Genomic DNA, 20,947 nt, shown 5'->3' with positions numbered 1-20,947 from the left:
CCCACAGCGGAACATGGGGCAAGGGTCCGCCGGGGGCACAGTCCCGCCCAAGGGCGGTGAGCGCCCTGAGAGGCGCCTCCCTCCCTCCCTCCCTCTCTCTCTCCGGGCTGAGGGAAATCTCCGCGGCGGGGCGGGGCGGGGCCCAGGCCCGAGGCCAGCCCGCGGAGACCCCAGCCGGGCCCGGGGGCCCTGCGGCCCCTCAGCCGCCCGTGCGGTGGCGAGGCAGAGCCGGGCCTGCGCGGCCGGCGGCGGCGCCTGAGGTGTCCCGTGCCCATTCGCCGGTGCTGCGGCGGGGCGGGGCGGGCGGGCTCCGCGCCGGCTTCCTCCGCCCGCGGGGAAAGGCGGGAGGCGGGGCCGGCCTCGCTCGGCGTCCCCGGGATGAAACAGCCGCCTCGGCCCCGCGGCGGCCCTTTAAATAGCTGCCGCCGCTGCTGCTCTGCTCGTAGCGGAACGTCGCCCTGAGCTCGCCGAGCATCCCCGCTGCAGCCTCCAGCTCCATCCGCGGCGGTGGGGCAGGACCGCGCTCGCCCGCAGTAAGTCTCTGCGCTGCGGCTTGCTCGGTGCCGTCTGCGGATCCCCGGGCTACCTTTAGCGGGGGTTCCTGGGGCCGTCCAGCTTTTCCCGCCAGCGGCCGCTCCCGGAGCGCGGCGCCGGGTCGCGGCCGGGGGCCCGCTCTGTGCTGCGGCCGGCGGGAACCTTTCGCTGGGTTCACGGGATGGAGTCCGCGGGGGTCGGCCCCGGCCCGAGCCGCCCGGGTGGGGAGCGGGGTCGGCCTCGGCCCGCTTCCTCCACCGAGGAGGAGGCCGGAGCTGCGGCCTCCGCGCTGGCGGCGCCTTTGCCAGGCGAGGGGCTGCGGGGACGGACCGGGGCCCGGGCCCAGTCCGGGGGTCCCGGCCTGGCGCGGCTCTGCCCACCGCGGGGCTGCGCTGGTCCCTCCCGCTGCACGCCGCGGCCTCGGTTCGTGCCTGGGACTGTCGCGGCATCGGCGGTTCCGCGGCCCGAGGGGCGGTATTTACGCTGGCAGGCTTCAGAGAGACCGCAGAAAACGCTTCCTTCACGGTCCATGTGTGCCCGCGCCCCTGGAGCGGGGCAGGCTCCGGAGCCTGCCCGGGTGGGAGAGAGCGACTGCAGCTCGTGTCGAGAGAGCAGCTGCGAGGAAACGTTTCTCCCTGTGGCAGCACAATAAAATCGCCAGTCGTTAATTATCTACCACTTCCTTGGATTTTTGGCCAGTAGTTTCATTTATAACTCCTGATTCTCCTTTGCCCACCTCTCTTACTAGAGCAATCATGTTTGACATTAAGAAGATTTGCTGCATTGGTGCTGGCTATGTTGGTGGCCCAACCTGTAGTGTGATCGCACAGATGTGCCCCAATATCAAAGTTACTGTTGTGGATGTCAATGAGGCCAGAATCAACGCCTGGAATTCGGATACGCTCCCAATCTATGAGGTAAACTTGTCTCACTGTTGCCTCTTCTTCCAGCCAGTGTTGTGTTTGCTTTCCTCCCATCACATGGCATTTCCACCTGGCCCACCTCTGAAACTTGATAAGTATAGCACAGTGATGTCCTTCAAAAAGATTATTCTGGAACAGTTGCTTGTTGCTACTGCTCATTAAATAAGATTTTGAAAATATCGTAATGTGACTGATGCAGGCAGGATTATATATGAAGAGCCTAGTAAGGAAAAATGTATATACAATGAATTGTGCTAAATCACGCTGACTTTCTTTCAGAACCCAGTTTAGTCATGGCCTAGTTCTCTTACTTAGTTACAGATGTTATTTACTGTGTTTAGCAGAATATGAATGTGTAATACTGAGTGGTGAGCTTTATTCCCATTCTGAATGCTGCCAATTGGTGCTGCCCATCTTAACCCTATTGGAAGATGGGGACAGTCATGTTCTTGATTCACTTGTACCATAAAACCTCCCATCTGGTCCTGGAAGACTAGGCCAGATAAAGATTATTTGTAAATGTATCACACTGTCACTCCTTTGTTACACAATTACTTCAATCTGAGGATATGTAAAATATTTAAAATAGATTTTCCTTCTTTAGAACTTGCTGGTTTTTCACTTTCTTTTTTTCTTTTTGCACTGAAATAATCTCTCTTTTTTTTTCCTTTCTTTTTTTTCTTAAATCTTTCACGATATACCTGAAAGAATTCATTTTATACATTTGAGCTCTTTTCTGTAACGGGAGGGAAAACTTACCTTCACTTGGCTCCAAAAGACAAGGCATGTTGCCTTGTACTCAGTTACTCTTGCTATAAGAAGTCTTTTGATTCCTGTCTGTGCTGTAACACTAATGCAGTTTTTCCCCCTTCAAACAAAACCTATACTGTGACTCTTTAAGTGAAGATGAATAGACCTCCTTTGTCATACGTATTCAAAAGAAAATGTGTATAATGCTCAGATTAGCAGGTGAGACATGAATAAAGATCATAAAAGCAAGTACATTGTTTTCTATAAATACTTAGATTGAATGAGTTAAAGTAGAGCTAGTCTTGACATGTTAAAAAAAAAAAATCCAAAAACCCCAAAACCCAACAAAAACAACAAAAAACCCCCACCAACCTCACAACATCTGCTTCCTGGAATAGTGTCCTTTGCTTACAAAGAATGTATGAAAACTGCCAAGAATTAGTTCAGACAGTTATAAAATTGAGTCATTGCACAGTGAGGTTTTTGTATTTTTTCGTTTGAGTTTTTTGCTTTCCAGTGTCAGAAATTGTCTAATGGGCTGCCTTTCTGCTTGCATCCCAGTAAGACTATAGTTGTAACATTTGATGGGTTGTAACGTGTTATTCTGCCTGTGCTGACCTTTGTTTTCCTTTTAAGTAGGTATTTGATATGAAGTGAGACAGCAAAAATTGCTTGCACAAGAAAGCTGCTGCTTTGTTTCCCTCTTTCTCTCTTCAGTGAACCTTTGCCTTTCTGGCACTCACTCAGATCTCTCATGCCATGATAGGCGTCTCTCAAGGTGGAGATTTGATTGCCATGTTACAGTGTATGACTTCGTTTTTCAAACAAAAAGTAAAGGCTTCTTTTGTCTATTACAGCTATATCTTAGTTAACTAATTTTGTAGACCATTCTAACACAAAGGATTGCTCATGTACACATGGTCTCCTGCTCCTCTTGTCTGAGTGGAGGTTTTAAGGGAAGGTTTTAACACACAGTATGTGTCTCTGCAAAGAATCTCATCAAATTGTACCTGTGATTCTTCCACACTGCAGGTGTGGTGCCGTGATAAGTTTAATCTGGTTCAAAGATGGGCGGTCACCAGAAGAAGTGGTCTTTATCTCCTACGCGTCTCCACTGCCTTTCTTTCACTGGATCTGGGCTTGCTAATTTGGTGGCAGACCTCTTTGCGGGTTTTTGTATTAAATCATTTTTAGATCTGATGTTGGGAAGATCATGGAATGTGTAGCTGAGGGAAAAGGAGAGTTAGAACCATCAATTTTGTTTGCAGCCTAAGGAATATTGTAAGACTTCTTGAGTTCAAACATCACTCTACAGGTATTTCTTTAATTGTTGCTCATGCTAATAGAATTGAGCATGGGAATAACTGGAGTCTAGAATCTGGTTGTGCAAATAACAATTCGGTGTGGTTGGAAGCTTTTCAAGACAGCGGTTTGAGTGTTTTGAATAAGAAAGGGTTTTATTTATTTCACTATGCAAATCTACAGAAACTTTTCTTCACATTTGGAAGGCTGAAAACGTGCCATACTGAGGGGAAGTAAAAAGTCTTTCTGTATCTGAAATATGTTGTCTGTTTGGGCATGTGGTTTACTGTTCTTCTAACTGAATTAATCTTGACTGCTTTTATTTTTCCAGCCAGGGTTAAAAGAAGTGGTAGAATCCTGTCGAGGAAGAAACCTCTTCTTTTCCACCAGCATTGATGATGCCATTAGAGAAGCTGATCTTGTGTTTATTTCTGTAAGTTTAGGGGGAGAAATGTGTGTTTGCGTGTGTGTGGTGTGTTTGTCTTTGTTTGTTTGTTTGTTTTTTCTCTTATCAAATCATTGTTTCTCTTATATTAGGAAGAAGCCTTTGTTTTGTCATATAGATTCATCTAGAAATATATTGTGTCACAGTTTTCTCCTTGTCTTTTTGTGTGCTGTGGGAAAAGTGTTAAGTAAGCTTTTTATTTTCTTTTTGTGTTTCTTATAGCCAGTAGAACAGTTGACAAATGAATAGGCTCTAAATCAAAATGAAAATGTTGATAACTAGTTTGGTTAGATGTCTGGGGTCTTAGAGCAGTGTATAGTGCATATCTGTCATTGTAGTGTACTATTGAAATCTATGGGACTTTAATAATGATATGGTTCCTAGGTAGGGAGCCAAAGTCACATACTGATTATTTGGTTACAAAGATTACTTATTTCTAGAAGCTTTAAAAAAAGCACTGTATTAATTGAAGAGGGGCTGGCTTTAATATTTCTAGTCTGTTGACACCCCTTAGGAAGAGGATCCAGTGAAACAGAAACAGTGTGACATTTTGTGATCTAGAAAGTTGTTCCTAATGCAGAATCCAAAAGAACTGATTGCTATTCGTCTTGGTAGGCCACAGCTGAGGTTTTTGTTACTTCAGTCCTCTTTTCTTGAGAGCTCCTCTTTGTTAGGGTACCTCAGCACAGAGCTCCCTTTCTGATAGTATTTTTCTCCATTCATGAAGTCTAAAATGAATGCTACTTGTCTGGATGACTGCTACTATATATTGCCCATATATTGCCACCCGTCCTTGGCTTAAAACATGCTGTTGTGCTTTACATGTTGTTGCCTCTTCTTTCAGTTTGTAATAAAAAGGACCCTCTGTCTTAATTTAAATGATGTGCTTTCCCTCATGTTGCCTTTTCTGTTTACTTCAGTATAGCAATTTTCAGCAGCTCTACGCTTAGTTTAAACCCATTTAGCACTAAAATCTCTAACTACCTCACTAGCTGCAAGATTGTGTATCATACTCCTAATGTGGGACAGGAAACAAAAGGTGGCTGGCACACATCATGAAGAAACTACTGCTGTTTCCAGAATAAGTTTCACTGAAGCCTAGAGAGCTGCTATGAATTGCTGTTGTTTAAATTCTATTTGAATAGAGGCCAGTGAGCTTGCTTTAGATGACAAAATGGATGATTGAGAAAGCCAATAGCTGTTCATCTGATCTGGTAACTAGAAGGATTCTGGAGTAGAAGCAAGTGGGACTCTGGGAAGGAAAATGTCTGTCTCATTTTAACAATTGCACCTCTTGTGTAAAGTTTCTTCCCCCTCCATGTATTTGTAACTAGGTTAACACTCCGACAAAGACCTATGGGATGGGAAAGGGCCGAGCAGCTGATCTGAAATACATTGAAGCTTGTGCTAGACGAATTGTACAAAATTCAAATGGATATAAAATTGTCACTGAGAAAAGCACAGTTCCAGTACGTGCTGCGGAGAGCATTCGTCGAATATTTGATGCTAATACTAAGCCTAACTTAGATTTGCAGGTAAGTGTAACCTTCGAGTTGTATATTTAAAGGCTGGTTGTTGCTTTTGGCTTTTATCTGTTGTTCTTTATTTCTGTGCTCTAGGTGCTGTCTAACCCAGAGTTCCTTGCAGAAGGAACAGCCATCAAGGACCTGAAGAACCCAGATAGAGTGCTTATTGGTGGAGATGATTCTCCAGAGGGACAGAAAGCTGTCCGTGCTCTTTGTGCTGTTTATGAGCACTGGGTGCCCAAAGAAAAAATCATCACAACCAATACATGGTCATCAGAGCTTTCTAAACTGGTTAGTGTTACTCACCACTGCTGTCTGCAATGAGCAATGGGTGTAAGTGATTCAAAGAAGACTCAGAGTGAGACTTAGAAGTTCACTGATGCTGAGTGATGCAGCTAGGAAAGACAGACATAGTTGGGAGGACCCAGTATGCATGTCAAAGAATATTCATCTTTTCCAATTATCTCAGCTGAGCTACGGATGATATAAACTTTCCCTGAAATCCTTTTCTAGCTTTTATTGCTGTGTTTTTGATTACTAGGAGTAAACTTTCAGTGCTCCAGAAACAGGTTACCATCATGAAACAGTTCAAACTCTCCAAGTTAAACATTACATTATTTTGCTTAGGTCCCATTAACTGGCATTTATGTATCAAAGTGCTTATGTTACCATTTTTGTATCTCAGCAGAGTTACAGAGTTAACATAATTCTTCCAGTAGTAACTCACTTAGGTCTATGGGCATCTTGGTTTCTGGAAAAATCAAGTTCTCTTGCTGTGTGTTTTATTTACAGGCAGCTAATGCTTTCCTCGCCCAAAGAATCAGCAGCATTAACTCAATCAGCGCTCTGTGTGAAGCAACAGGAGCAGATGTTGAAGAAGTAGCGAGAGCTATTGGAACAGACCAAAGAATTGGAAATAAGTTTCTCAAAGCCAGTGTTGGTAAATGAAAAATCTGGGGGGTGGGGGGATGTTTTTCTTCTGGACTTTTGTTTAATAGTGCAGTAAGTGTTTTGGAGTAAGTGATCTGATACTCTAAAGTCTTCTACAGCATGAGAGTGTGGAAAATATTGCTGCAGAGTACTAGCATAAATCAGTTTTTCTGGTAAAATGCCTAGGACTGAGGTTGCTCTAGAAGCTGGCACTCTGAAAGCCGAGAGTTCAGAGTGTATGGTTTATCCTGCCTGGGACACTGGAAAGAAAAGCCACAGCTTTATTTTTCTGAAGCATCACTGATAATAGTGCTCTCCAAAATGTCTTTCTGATTGTAACTGCTGCACTTTTGTTCAGGAGTTGCTGCCAGTGGCCTGAGGAAGGGGATGCCTCTAGGTCAGAGTGTGTGATGGCAACTTCTAATTCGTAGAATGAATTCAGTTGTTCAGATATACTAGGCGTAAGATGTGATAAAGTTGTGATCAGTACATCAAACTTCCAAACTTTTAGAACAAGACTAAAGCATATCTATATGGCTACAGTCTTCATGTTAGAAAGGAAGTGTGACTTTAAAATAGCATTATTAAATATAACCTCTCCTAGAGCCTATGCAAGAGTGAAAAGCAGATAGCAAAAACATTACTAAACTTCCTATTAGGTTATTATAATTCCTTTTACATTGTAGTGTTTCTGGGGCTCTGCTGAGCAAAGTTCTAGGGGTCAAGGATCCCACTGTTAATTGTCTTGGTTCTCCCTTGGCTATGGTGATCTTTGGTTCTTTGCAGTGGTTAGCTATCCATTTGGTGATGGGGGAGGAAAGAGCTTTGATTAACATACTTGTTCTGAGAAATATTAATCTAAATCTCTAGATGGAGGGAGAGCAAAAACTTAGGAGCTTGTCCACCCACTCATAATAACGAAAAACCTAGGGGCTACCGTATGTTTCTCTGAGACTGGGTTAGAACTTGCATTGACTTCAGTGGGATCTGAAGCAGATTTTAAGGCTTCTGTAACTGACAAAGTAAGTAGGTCTGGGAGCTGGGTTTTGAGAGATTTTTCATTTGCTAGCAGTGAAATACTTGGAAAAAATATAATGCTGACTATGTCTGACTGCAAAAAAATTACTTTATTCCAATGTTTGGTTTACAATAGTACCTTAGTCACCTGTAAAATAACCATTTTCTCTTTCAGGGTTTGGAGGTAGCTGTTTTCAGAAGGATGTCTTGAATTTAGTGTACCTCTGTGAGGCACTGAACTTACCTGAAGTAGCCCGCTACTGGCAACAGGTACAAGTTCCTCACCAATTTTTTGAGGGGGTTGTGTTTCTTAAGCATTCAGCTATCAGGCATTGAGCTTTTGAGCATTGTTCACATGTAATCTGTGTTTCAGTTTTAAGGAGTAGATATTGATCATCTTTACATTTTAGGGCACTCAGCCTAACACTGGCATGCGATACTTGTTTGTGCTTAGGCTTATTTTTGGGGGAATTGAATTGTCTGGATGAAATGGATTGGGAAGTTGTCTAGAAGTAGCTGTAGGAAATGTGAACCACAAGTATGTCCAGAGTCCTGTCTTCCTCTTGCACTTGGTTATCTCCACCTACTTTGAATTCAAAGCTTCCCTTTTCCTCAGGGTCTGCTTCTACAGTGCCTTTTCTGAAAGAACTTGGCAGCACTTTTAAACTTGGCAATATTCTTTTAAATAAACATGGTTGCTGCTCTTCCCTGGTTAATGTTAGTAATGTTTGGGAAGATGGGGATGTCTCAGGCCTAGCATCAATGCAGCAATTCCAGGATGCTCGGTCTGTACTAGCAAGTGTTTCTGTACTAACTGGTGAAAGTACCTCATCCCTTTCCCCAGTCCTGACTGAGGAAGCAGCTTTGACATGTATGGCATGGTCAAAGGAACAGCTTTGGTTTGTTGTCTTGATTTAGGCTATGGTGATCAAGTACAATGCTGCCTACCAGATGCCCCCACAATACCAAGCACATGATTTGCCTACCTTATTAGCAGCTTTCTGTTCTTTTAATTTTCCTTTTAGTTAGCCTCCCCCCTCCCCCCCCCCCCCCCCCCCCCCCCCAATTTTCTCCATCCCAATCTGGTGCCAAATAAACAAGCTGCCAATGATTAATTACTACTTCATCTTTGGTCAGTTGTGCCACATCCATGCTTAAGTTCGATATTTCTTATACCATTACCTGGGTCATTGCGGCCATGTGGTACTGTTGAAGGGGTTACTTAAGCTCTGTTGGCTTTGCAAAGTTCTATTCCCCAGAAGGTCATCCCTAATACTCCCTCCCAACTGTCTGAAGCTTGGTTTGATCTCACTCATAATTGCCTCTTAACTGCTTGTAGAAGTCTGCCATCTGAGTGCTCTCTGTGACTTGTCAGCTTCTTGCATTATCTGTCATGTCTGGTGGCTTTCTATATCCTGTTCAGATAGTTTGACCTCCAGCCAGGGGCTAGTCAGCAGCCTAGTTATTTGCTTGCAACAATTAGATCTTACATGAATGGCTTGGAACAAGAAAGACATGCGGTTTTATGCTGTCTGCCTCTGAAGAGGTTCAGATTGACATCTTCCTTAAAAATCATACCTCATTAAGATATCTAGTCCATGAAGGAAAGGCTTGCAGTCCCATCAGGAAAGAGGCTAATGTACTGCATGGACCTTGTGCAAGCTTCCAGGAGTGATTTGATTCAGTGCAGGATTTGGATGTGTTGGCAAAAGAGGAAGGAGGAGAAGCTCTGGGTTCTGATATTTGCTTCAAGAACTAGTGCTTTTACTCAGTATAAGATGTAAGTAGACAGCAGTAATCCCTGAAGCAGCAGGAACTAACATGTTACCTTCCTGATAATCTGATAAATAGGGGGCGGAAAAGTAATACTGTCTTGAAAAAGACAAATTAGTTTGGCTCTGTTGTTTGAGATTACAAGGGTCCTTCTCAATGCAACCTACTCAGTATCTTGGCAACCCAAAGACATAGGAACACTTGCACTTTTCTCTATATGGAGGTGTTTATTTAACAAAAGCCTAAAAGGTTGCATTATTAATGTAAATAAACTTAATGCTTTTAATGCTCTCTTATTCTGTTTTAAGAGCAATTCTTTGCAGTGTTTCTATATGGCTTATTAAGCTGTGGACAAATCGGGTAAGAACTGCTGCTGCAGAGGTAGGATAAGGTAGAGTTCTATGCTCAGGTAGTACAACCCCTTACTTGTACCTTCTGCTTCCTCAGAGCACTGTCATCTTGCAGAGGTCTGTCTGCCCCAGCCCACGCTGGTCAAGTCATGTAATGAACACATGTGTAAGTGTGCCCAACTCCTTTGTGTCCTGAGCGATGTATTGTCAGCAGCTCATCCCACTGCATGCACATGGCATGCACATGAGAGACCTCACACCAGTCTGGGCACAGGATGCAAATTCTGGAGGATATGCTAATGCAGAGCAGCCTCAGAATCCTAACTTTTATTCTCTTTGGCCTTTAGACAGGACAGGGCTCTCTAATAGCAAAATCTTGATTTCTTGAACACATAGCCTCAGAAAGAAATGTCTGCCTCTTGCCCTGTCAGCTGTTACCTTTGTTCCCCATCACCACCCTGTTGAATTGCATAAATCTCATTGCTTTTGTTTCTTTTCCTCAAATGTGGATCACCAGTATCCTTCTACTGCATAGCTTATACCTTATGTTTCATAGGCTGCTGCACTTAATTCTTGATTTGGATTGAAAGTCTCAAAGCAGAGAGAAGTGTGGTTCTTTATAGTCCATGCTGAACATTGACTAGGTGAGGGAACCTACCTTTCCTACGAGAGATCCAGTGCACTCTGTGTGTTAAGGGCTGGAAATCAAAATATGAAGCAGGCTGAAGGACAATAAAGGAGTAGGGTGTGTGAACCCATTTTCATGTAGTAACAAAAGTGAGGCACTTAATCTGGTTTTAACCACACTAGTTTCGTGTACTGAAATCAGTTAGTGTGGATTAAAGAGGCTAAAAACATTCTCACAGTTGCTATGCGTGGCATGTAAGGAAGTGTAGGTCTTGCAATGGGATATCCATGTGACACCAAGTACTCTAACACTGAAATTGCTTTCCATGTTTCTGCCTAGAATACAGTAAGGTATAGATTTAAAAAACAAGCAATCTGAAAAAAGCCTAGCCTTTGAACTACATTATGCACACATACTATCATGCATTAGCATATACAGTCACTGATTAAAATAGGATTTGTGTCAGAAATTGGTAAATTAACTAAATTTATCTTTGGATTACTTATGACACTGAGTAAATACTTTCTCTTTTAAGCCTCTGTTAAACTTGCATAGGTAGCTTGGCTTGATTGTTAATAGAATCTGTTTATAGTTTGAAATTGCTTCCTTCTGTACCATCATGTTTGTAATTTCAGGTAATAGACATGAATGATTATCAGAGAAGAAGATTTGCTTCCCGCATTATTGACAGCTTGTTCAATACTGTCGCTGATAAGAAGATTGCTATTTTAGGGTTTGCATTCAAAAAGGATACTGGGGACACAAGGTAAGAAACCAAATTCAGTTCCTTAATCTGGATCCCCTATGCTTGTCACCAGCTACACAGTTAGCCCCTCCCAGCTGATTTGCATTAATAAAACCAGATCAGATATGGGACCCTTAAACCCTTGTGACTGAGTTGATTTGTAACAAGTATTAGTCTTTCTCAACTGGGTAGGTCAATTGATTCTTGAACTCTACAGCATGCTGGAATCACTCAGAATCTAGAACAGGTGACTCTAGTCCTCATTAACCTGCGTAAGCAAAGATAGATTTTTTTTTTTTTTTTTTTTGACAGAGCCCTTCCATTCTCCACAGAAAAGAATGCAAACATTTTTGCAAGTGGTTCTAAATTACTATATGAAGCCAAAGTTTCAGCTTTGTTTCCCAAAGGTGGTTACTTCTGTTTTCCTGCAAAGCTCAAATTTGATACAACTCCAACTGCAGTTTGTGGGGAATGCTTATAAGCTTGAGGCCTTGTTAATTATGGTCAAAAGGTGTCCTGAGACTTAGTATCTCCTTGGCATGATTCAGCAAGAGAGATGTAAACTTGTTTTTCATATTACTCTCTTGATGCCCCTCAAGACATCAAGTTTGCTGCTGGCACAGATTACCACTAAGACTTTTTAAAGTAAAACTGGTATAAAAGCTCTGGCATTGCATATCATGACACTTAAAGACTTTAATGGCTTAGAACATGCCACCTGGTTCTTTAACTGATTGATTCACCTCCCTAGGGAGTCATCCAGTATCTATATTAGCAAGTATTTAATGGACGAAGGAGCAAAGCTCCATATCTATGATCCTAAAGTACCTAAGGAACAAATCATCTTAGATCTCTCACATCTGGGTGTCTCAGAAGATAACCAAGGTAAGAATGCTCATGTAAAGCTTGTTTTCTCCCTTCGCTTCCCACCCTACTCTCAAAATACACAAGTCAATTTAAATACTATAAATTGATTTTCGCATCTTCACCATGGTGATGGTGTGCTGTTGGTTACACTTAAAGATTGTTATAGTTCAGAGTTACAGTTATATTACTGTAACTCTTCCTCCTTCCCCCATAGCTTTTATAGCTAAGTACTAATTATGTACTATTGTGTATTTTCCTTTTGATAAATAGTCACTTGAATACATGCAAAGAATTTTCTCTGCATAATTAAAAGGAAGAGAGAATGTCCATAAGTAGAAGAGAATACTGTTGTTCTGTCAGCTCCTTTGCGTCCTGAGTTCTACCTTGCCTTAGTTCTTGCTTGCATATCTAAAGCAGAAATAAAGAAATAATTCTGGAATTCACAGTAGAGCATTCTCCCTTCCCCTGTATTGCTTCCAATTTTGTTCCTTGAAATTCAAGAAGGCTTTAAAGTAATCATCTATGACTAGAAATTTCTTAGAAAGAAGTAGGAGTATTTGGGATTTTTGTTCTATTTTCATGTTGGAGAGGGGGAGAATGGAGATGATGAATGGGGGAGAAAGATAGATCAGATGTGAAGAGAATGGAGGAAAATGAGCTGTGATGGAGTGAAGGGCGTATGTTATTTGACATCTCTTTGAATTAAAGGGGGAGGGTTGTCTCTAGGCAGCTGCTGAGACAGTCAGGATGAAGGCAGCTGCTAGTGAGCCATGTGTATCTTTTGTAGTGTGAACTGAGTTAAATACAGTGATGTGCTGTGTTGTAGAGGCAGTGACCTTTGTGAGAGTTGGTATGTGAACACTCCATAATAACTTCTAATTCTAGAGATGCTCTTGACTGTTTAAATCAAATTTGAGTGGTTAACTTCAAACATTTAAGTGCTCTGACTGTTCAGATGCTGGGTACAAGCTGCTTTCACTCAAGTAAGTGACAAATATCTTGATAAAAAACATTTCTAGGTGAGTGACTTGAAACTCCTGTTTTGTGTAGGGCAAGGAAGGAAACTCATTTGCCAGAAGTACAGCAGATTGATGCTAAAGATGTGTGCAGAATAGAACTCTTATCTTCCTTCTGTTACAGTGTCTCGGTTGGTCACTATCAGTAAAGATCCCTATGAAGCCTGTGATGGAGCTCATGCCCTTGTAATTTGCACTGAATGGGACATGTTTAAGGTAAGTGTTATCTTCAATTTAAACTAAAGAAGAAAAAAGAGTGTTTTGCTATTTCGTTATTCTACCTGCTTTAATTGCCCTTTACAGGAGTTGGATTATGAACGTATTCATAAGAAGATGCTGAAGCCTGCATTTATCTTTGATGGTAGGAGACTTCTAGATGATCTTCACAATGAGCTGCAAGTCATTGGCTTCCAGGTAATCAGCTGGGTGATGTTGCTTACATTTCTTTCCTTCTGCTTTCTTCCTTCTTGCTCTCTCTCTCCTTCTGCAGTGACTGAGTAGCAAGGGAAAAAAACCTCTTCAGGTGAGAATTTAAATCTAAACCTGCCTATCTGTGCTTCAGTCTCCTCACTAGTGCTGTTCTCCTCCATTACCTTACTATTTTCATAGACTGATGCTGTGTTAAAATCCAAGCTGCATCAGACTAGGCCATCAACATTCAGCAGTACAAGCATGCCTCAGAATCATAGAATCTATGGATTTTTAGATTGGAAAAGACCATTAAGATGGAGTCCAACCATAAACATCTGAATGCTGTTCTGCCCTTCTGACTGTGGAAATCATGCAGACTGAGATAGGTGTAAAAACTTGCTACATCTCACTCTTAAATTCATTCTAGGTAATCAGCAGGATAATTGCCTCCAAAACTAACCCTTTCACTGTTTCCTCAAGTCCTGCAGCCTTTGCTGCTACCACCTATCAGAAGGGCTAAGCTTAGCATTTGCTGTGTGTTACAACCTGTGCCACAGCCTGTACCTGGAAACTTATTTGAACACCACCAAACAAAAAAGGCAACATTTAAAATTGACAGTAACAGGATAGAAAAACATGCTTCCTTCAGAAGTAAATGGAAGCTGTAAACACCTTTTTGCTCTTCACAAAAGACATAAAGCAGGTTTACCTACAGCCTTATGCCAGACAAGGTGTAATGCAGGTGACATGTTTACCAGCCAGTGAGATCCTCCACTTGGACAGGTTATTAAAAGAAGCTCTGGACTTTTTCTTCCTGAGTTTTGCACAAAGCTGGCTGCCATTGGAGATGAAAGCCTTGTATGCAAAGATGCTTCTGAAGATAAGTCAGTGAAATGCTGAAGTGTTACATGGGAAGCTGGAGAGGATTGATTTAATGTCAGCCAGAAGATCAAAGCAATGGTCTGTGTTTACACCCAAGAGAGGATCCAAAGCAAATGCTCAACTTCTTAACTAAGCATTTTGCTAAGCTAATAGCAAATTATATATAAAATTATAACCCATGTGATGTTTTTCTGAGGAACTTCTCTTCTGAAGTCTGTATCTTAAAGACTTTCCAAATCAGAGGTTGTGTTTCATAGCTCTTGGGTGACTTTCCTCCTTTGAAATTCTAGTTGAATTTTTAACCAATTTGTGAGTTTGCTTTCCAGAATCCAGTTTGTCAGCCAAGTTTATTGTCCAGTTTTTTTCATCCAGAATATCATTACAAAGACATTCAGAAATTGACCTATATTCTCTGTATGAAATAATAAGGATTATGTCTTAAAATCTAATTTTTTAGGTCCCCAGTCTTTTTAACTGCCCTTGTGAAAACTATTGTATAGACAGTATAATGGCAATAGTAATTCCCTTGCATACAGTCCAAATCTATGAATTGGAGCTGTTCTGTTGTGGGGTTTTACACCCACCCACCCCCCAAACTGGAGTTTAAAAAAAACTTTAAACACACCTACCATTTCAGTTATAACCTATTTCCACAGTGAAGCTTGATTTAGGGAATATGAATGTGAAGCTCTGTAATTCTAGGTGAAGTAACTTCTGATTTGGGAAAATCTGCTCAGGTTTCAAGTGGGGAATGCAGAGTAAGCCTTGATTGAAGGGCTTGAAGCACTTCTAGCATAGACAGAATTTGACTAATACTAAAATCACCAGATTTATGAATAATCTGATAGAAGCATCTCAGCCAGACACAATCAGAACAAAATCTACAAACCAGATCAGATGTGTGTTGTTTCATTCTGTGTGCTCCTGAGTATTGGGATTACTTGCATAACGGCTACAGGATTCTTTCTTGAAGTTTTTTGTTCTGCTTAAACTACTCAATTATTTCCACTGTTCATGAACAGGCTTGTATAAACGGATTTAACCAGCCAATTAAAGCTGTTATGGGCAAATATGGTACTTACAGCTCACATGACTGTTTAAACAACTTTTTTTTTCAGAGTGAACTCAGATGTCTCTCTATATTCATCAAAATTCTGTGAAACTTAAAATAGCTGAAGTATTTTTGTGTTTTGGTGTCTTGCATCTGACCTATTCTTCTTACTCAAGAGGAAAGGCACAGCTCTCCTTACTTGCTGGGTGTCTGAACTGTTTTGTTTCTTGGTGTTTTATCCTCCACAAGCTCTGTCCTTAGTGATTTACATTAGTCTGACCTAGAAATTAGGAGAACCTGTCTCGCTCTTTGAATATTGCAGTGCCTGGCTTGTGTGTGTTGGCTTTGTTACGTGCTTTCTCTTGTATAGAGTTGGCTGCCTTTAGCCTATCAGAGTTGTGTTGTTTGAAACACAACCCACTACATTAAAGGGGGGAAAATCTTCTATCTTAATTTACCAGGTATAAATTTTTAGACAAAGGAGGCTGAACCCACATTCTGTGAACACTCAGAAACATTTCATGATTTCTGTTCTGATAGTCCTGTGGAAGATGAGGCACATGAATCTTCAAATTAGCAAGATGCAGCTTTAAATAGGCAAAGCAGGCACTTGTGAAAGGCTGTGTTTAACAAAAACCTTTTTGCAACTCCAGTCTCTGGGCACAGTGTGCTTTGTGGCTTGTATTATTCTAGTGTCATAGTCCTGGATGTGATTTATAGTTTTTCTCATATGCCAACATGATTAGGTTAGCTTGCCACTTATGAAATGTGTTTTCTCTTTCAGATTGAAACAATTGGGAAGAAGGTGTCAGCCAAAAGAATTCCTTTTGCCTCATCTTGTGAAATTCCTAAGTTCAGCCTGCAGGACACACCTGTCAAAAAGCCCAGAGTATAATGTTTGATAGGTGCTGAAGGAATTCTGTGGACCTTCTTAGTCATACTAACTGTAAGCCTATGCTTTTTTTAAGGAAAGATATTTTCATAAACTAAACCAATTTTACACTAGAAATGGTACCTGGTACATGTGAATTCAGCCTAATTTCAAATCTCTATTTTTATAGCTTTTTTTTTTTTTGTTACTGAAGATGGTACAGATCTGTTTTTAATAATGAATCATCTTTTAAACGGAAAAGTCACCTTCCAACTGCAGATTTCTGCTTCCAGAAGTGTTCCTAAACTGCACTTTAAATGTTTCAAATTATATGAAAGCAAAAGAAACAGTATCTTTTTACTTTACTCTGGTTATGGACAGTGATCAGGAACTTTGATCTCACCAATTTTTCATTTTCTTTTGGGGTATTTCTTTACCCAGTTAAATGCTTGCTCTTAACTGGCATTGAAGTAAAAAGAGAAGTGCTAAATGAATTTGGCAGGATTTGGGTTGAGCCCTAAAATAGAGCTGACTGCAACAATAATACCCCTATCCAGGTTGGGATCAGTTGGCACTGATGCGGTCTAAACTGCATCTGTTGGGAGGCCAGGTAGTTCCACAGGTGTCTATCGTGTAATTAATGGCAGTGGACTGGCAGCTATAAGCTGATCCACTGGCAGATCTTCACTTTTGATTCTCTAGTTGTCTTGCCTACATTCCATGTGCAGCTACGTGAATTATTGATGTAATCAGATTCCTGGGGCAAGTCTTTCCTAAGTTACAGCAATACAACCCATCTTCAGCAGAGGAGCATTCTGCTTGTTTGAACACTGAGTTTAAGCGGAATTCCCTAATTTGGTGCTTTCAGTCTGAGCAGAAAGCAAATATTGGCTTTGAAGCTACCTGATGGTTCTTTTTCCTTCCTTTCTGCTTACATACTTCATCTGAAAGCAGCTTTCTTAATGAATCTGCAAAAACTATTCTCTGCTGTTAAATTATGAAAAATAAAAGTTCAGCCCCATAAATTAGCCAGCTTGCTACCTCATTTAATTAGCAGGAATGAATACTTCCTATATTATCTTGATTTTTATTTTTATTTTTGCCTTTACTTATTACTTTATTTCTACTTGTTTTTATTAGTCTCAATTGGCCAGTGCTATTAAAATCCTTGAGATGACAGAGTTTGTGTTTGGCTTGTTGCATGGGGTTGTGAAATGGAGGGGAGGATTGAGGAGGATGACCATGAAGAGGTTTCAGACTAGAAAGCATAGATGTCTTAGCTGAATAATCATAGCGTTGAGATGTTGGAGAATTATCCTGTAACTAGTCACATAATACCTTCTGAATTTATTCAACAGGTGTGCCTTCAGGTATGCTGTGTCAATGGTTAAACAAAGCATAAGATCAGTGTCATCTTGGTGATGGGTGCTATTATCAAACTATTTACCCACAGAAATGTAGCTACAATTTAAGCTTTAGGACGGATACTTGAAGATTTAAGGAGCTTTGTATTATCTACTGAAATAGTTACACAGAACAGTGTTATCTGAGTGAAATAGCTGTATCTTTGAACCAGGTGCTTTCAGGTTCTGCATGTTAATGGCTTCCACATAGGGACTTACTATGCAGTGATCACTCAGCACTTTGGGAAAATATGCCTCAGGCTTTTTGCCCCATCATAAGATTCTTCTGTGAGGAGCACATCAGAAGCCACTCCAAGTGAGTGGGAATTAGAGGGGCTTAAAATCAAACTGTCATCTTTCATCATGCATCTCTTCCTGATTCATAAGCTGCTTTCATACAACATCCACTGAGCAGGGACAACCCTGTGATACAGTTGTAGTAGTTGTAAGCATTGCAATCCAACTGGTAGATCACCCTGTCCTTGCAGGTGGGCATCCTCCTGACTACCTCTGCCCCTGTAGCACCTGAGAGGGCAGGCTGGTCACCTGTTCTTGGGGTACTGACAGGCTGTGCTCAAAGGATTTCTCCTGAATTGTGTTCAGTGTAGCACAGCACTGCTTCAGGGCTCATATTAAGAGGGAGGGTGAGTAGAGGCTTCAGAAAATTGGGATGCGTTTCAGAAACTTGCACGTACCTGCAATAGTGGTGCCTCTGAATGGGAGCTGTTCTCATGGGTTTGAAGTAGACGAATGAACTGTTAAGCTCTTGTGTGAAGCATTGCTCCTGTTAGGAATGTGCAAGGCTGGTCAGTTTTCCTGAGGCATCAGGAGATGGAGGAGCTAGGTGCTATACCACTATTCCTGCTCTGTTTCTCCTGCAGACTTAGTCAAAGCCTGGATAGTAACTTGTGGCTTAAGTCATAAAGATGATAAAGACTGGGCAAGTTCACTCTAGTGGGATCACTCTAACTCCCCTTTCTTAGGAAACGGGGAGCAGCAGATCCTTTCTGAAGGGCAGCAAGGGGTAAAACTGGTACTGGCGCTTCCCTTGCTTTCTCAGAGTCAGCTTGTTTAGTTTCTTGGTGACTGCATTCTTTCAGTTGACCACTGGGATTGTGGAATGAACCCGGTCTGAACAGCTGAACAGTGGAGCATGCCTTTGGGATGCAGCAATACTTACCTTGCATAGATGCAAGAGAACCTTACCACAGGCTGAAAGAGTGAGCTCCAGAAGCTTTTGCAGCACTGTGAATCATAAGTCATCATCTTCAGAGTGCAGTTGCCAGGGAAATAAGAATTGGAGATGACTTCTATGCCTGCTTTGAAGTCTTAAGTAGTGCATATAGAGATGGGGTTTAATGCTATTGAGTCTTTGTCCATAGGATCTTACAGCAGGTAATTCTTGATGAGAATTGTGTAACGTGAGTAATGGACTCCTGTGCTCTGAAATTATTTTTTATGGGGTTCTTAAAATGCAATCCCACAGCAACGCTGCTTTTCACTGCAAAAATGGGAATACAAAGCAAATCCAGCTTTAATACAAGCCTGTGAAGAGGCTTGTATTAAATACAGACTGCATTAAGTCTTACTAAAGTCTTACCAAATGGACTAAATGCCAGGCAAGATGCACTATTTTACTTGTGTGTGTGCTCAGCCCTCCGTGCAGGTAAAACTAGTCTGGGGCCAGGCATATGTTGCCAAGAATATTGCTAGTGAATAGAAGAAACGCATTTTTGACCAAGACTAGTTAGTATAGGAGTGGCCAGTGGTGAGATTTTGTACTGGCCAACAAATTTACACTTCTCTCTGTCAGCTGAAGTTCTTGTAGTGCTATAGTCTTGCTCAACAGGTGAAGTTTGAAATGAATAGTAAAACAATGCAGGGAAGTGTAATAGGTTATCTGGCTGACTTAGGAATACTAGACTTGGCTCTCATTACTTGCTCTTTCGATTACAAGCTGAGAATTTCCATTACAAGCTGTACATCTGCAACAGGTTGCCACATGTTGTAGTAAGGCATAAGTACTTGACATCTTTTTAAATGAAGGGGACACCAATATTACTTATCAAGCAGGAGAAAAATTAAAACTATTCTTAAATGAACCCTGGCTTTGTTGATTTAACCTGGAGACTTGAAGCCACTGGAAGATGCAGCAGTTCTTTATTTGCATAACATTTAATTAAGCTTCAGATAGTGTAGAAGATTGATGCAGTGATGCTAAAAAAGGCTGTTCCTTCTTTTTAAAGTGTCTGTGTCAAATTGAAATCATATTCCCAAAACTCAGTTTGATGTTTTTCTGATTGCAAGGAAGATTAATGTTTCTTAAAATATTTTATGGCTGCTTTGTTAAACAAACTGACAGAATGATGTGATTGACATTTTCTTTTTGTGTGTCACTAAACATGAAACTTAATCAGAAACAAAATTGAGATAGATAGTCATGAAACCTGTGCTGAATTTATAACCAGGAGTTCTGTGAGACTTTGGTGCTTTAACATGTAGTTACGGAAAAACTGAAGGGGCAATAGCAAAGGAAGATGGTTGCAAAAGCAGGATTTCTTAACTAGGAGAAGAACTTCAGGGCTTGTCCTCAAATGCTCTTATAAACAAAGCACCCCTCTAGTTTATGAAGTCAAAATGTAACTGCTTTCCTTAGACTATAGCAAAACATGCAGTTAGAAAATAGCTTATGTAGCTTCTGAAACTTGGTACCAGCTGGCAGACGGTTGTGTATAAGCCTAAGATCATCTTCCGAACCACCCTGCAGCAATGCATAAGAATTCTAACATGAAGTAACACTGGACTGTGTTTCCAGAAGCATTGTTTCTCTCACTGTAAAGAAATCATGGATAATTACTGTGTTACATCCGCTTGTTCCAGTTTGGTAATAGCTGTATGGCTCAGAACTCCTTTTTTCTGTGTTTCTGGTGTTGATATGCTGAAAGAGCAGTAACATGGCAAAAGCTACACTAATACTCTGTTAAATCTGCTCTGTAAGCAAGCCAAAACAAGCATTTATAGTAGGACCTGTAATAAAGGCTGGCAGATGTTAAACATGCGGGTATCCTGGGATTATTGTTGCACCCCTCCCTCCCTGCCTGCTGCTGGGGAGAGAGCAGTGAATTCCCATACCATAGTTGATAACCTTCCCCTGCTCTGGTATTCAGGTTACTTCAGCTGAAGCAGGGCATTATATATTATGTAATTCTTCTCTATTAACTTGCTGATAAGCCATCTTCCTTCTCACATCTTGCTGAGCAGGAGGTGGGTGGAATGTCTGCTCTCCTTTGTACAGACTACACTTAGTTTAGTTACAGTAGTTTACCACAGCCAGCCCTAGGATTACCTGCATGATGAGAGTTTGGGACCAGATAGCAAATTCCTGGCATGTTTCCCAAATTAACTTCATGAAGATACAGCTGAAGCCAGTACAAAAATGGTAGTTCATGGCCATAGCAAACAACTGAGAATTATTAAGGAGATATGCACTTTGAACTATCATGAGTGCGTAGAGGAGAGTTTA

At 41.5% G+C, this 20,947-nt stretch overlaps 1 protein-coding gene across 1 annotated transcript; it reads left to right on the top strand.

Annotated features, from left to right (window-relative positions):
• Nucleotides 1-273: 273 nt before the first annotated feature.
• On the top strand, nt 274-20,480 carry UGDH (UDP-glucose 6-dehydrogenase). Its single transcript, XM_030493409.2, has 12 exons — nt 274-533; nt 1,283-1,451; nt 3,841-3,942; nt 5,289-5,489; nt 5,574-5,771; nt 6,273-6,420; nt 7,603-7,697; nt 10,814-10,944; nt 11,675-11,808; nt 12,931-13,022; nt 13,110-13,220; nt 15,935-20,480. The coding sequence occupies exons 2-12, from the start codon at nt 1,290-1,292 to the stop codon at nt 16,043-16,045; spliced, it is 1,485 nt and encodes a 494-aa protein (XP_030349269.1). The 5' UTR covers nt 274-533; nt 1,283-1,289; the 3' UTR covers nt 16,046-20,480.
• Nucleotides 20,481-20,947: the final 467 nt, after the last annotated feature.

The sequence above is a fragment of the Strigops habroptila genome, chromosome 7, assembly GCF_004027225.2.
Source record: "Strigops habroptila isolate Jane chromosome 7, bStrHab1.2.pri, whole genome shotgun sequence".
Lineage (NCBI taxonomy): Eukaryota > Metazoa > Chordata > Aves > Psittaciformes > Psittacidae > Strigops > Strigops habroptila.
The sequence above is the reverse complement of the archived record's forward strand: the minus strand, read 5'-3'. Positions and strand labels throughout refer to the sequence as shown.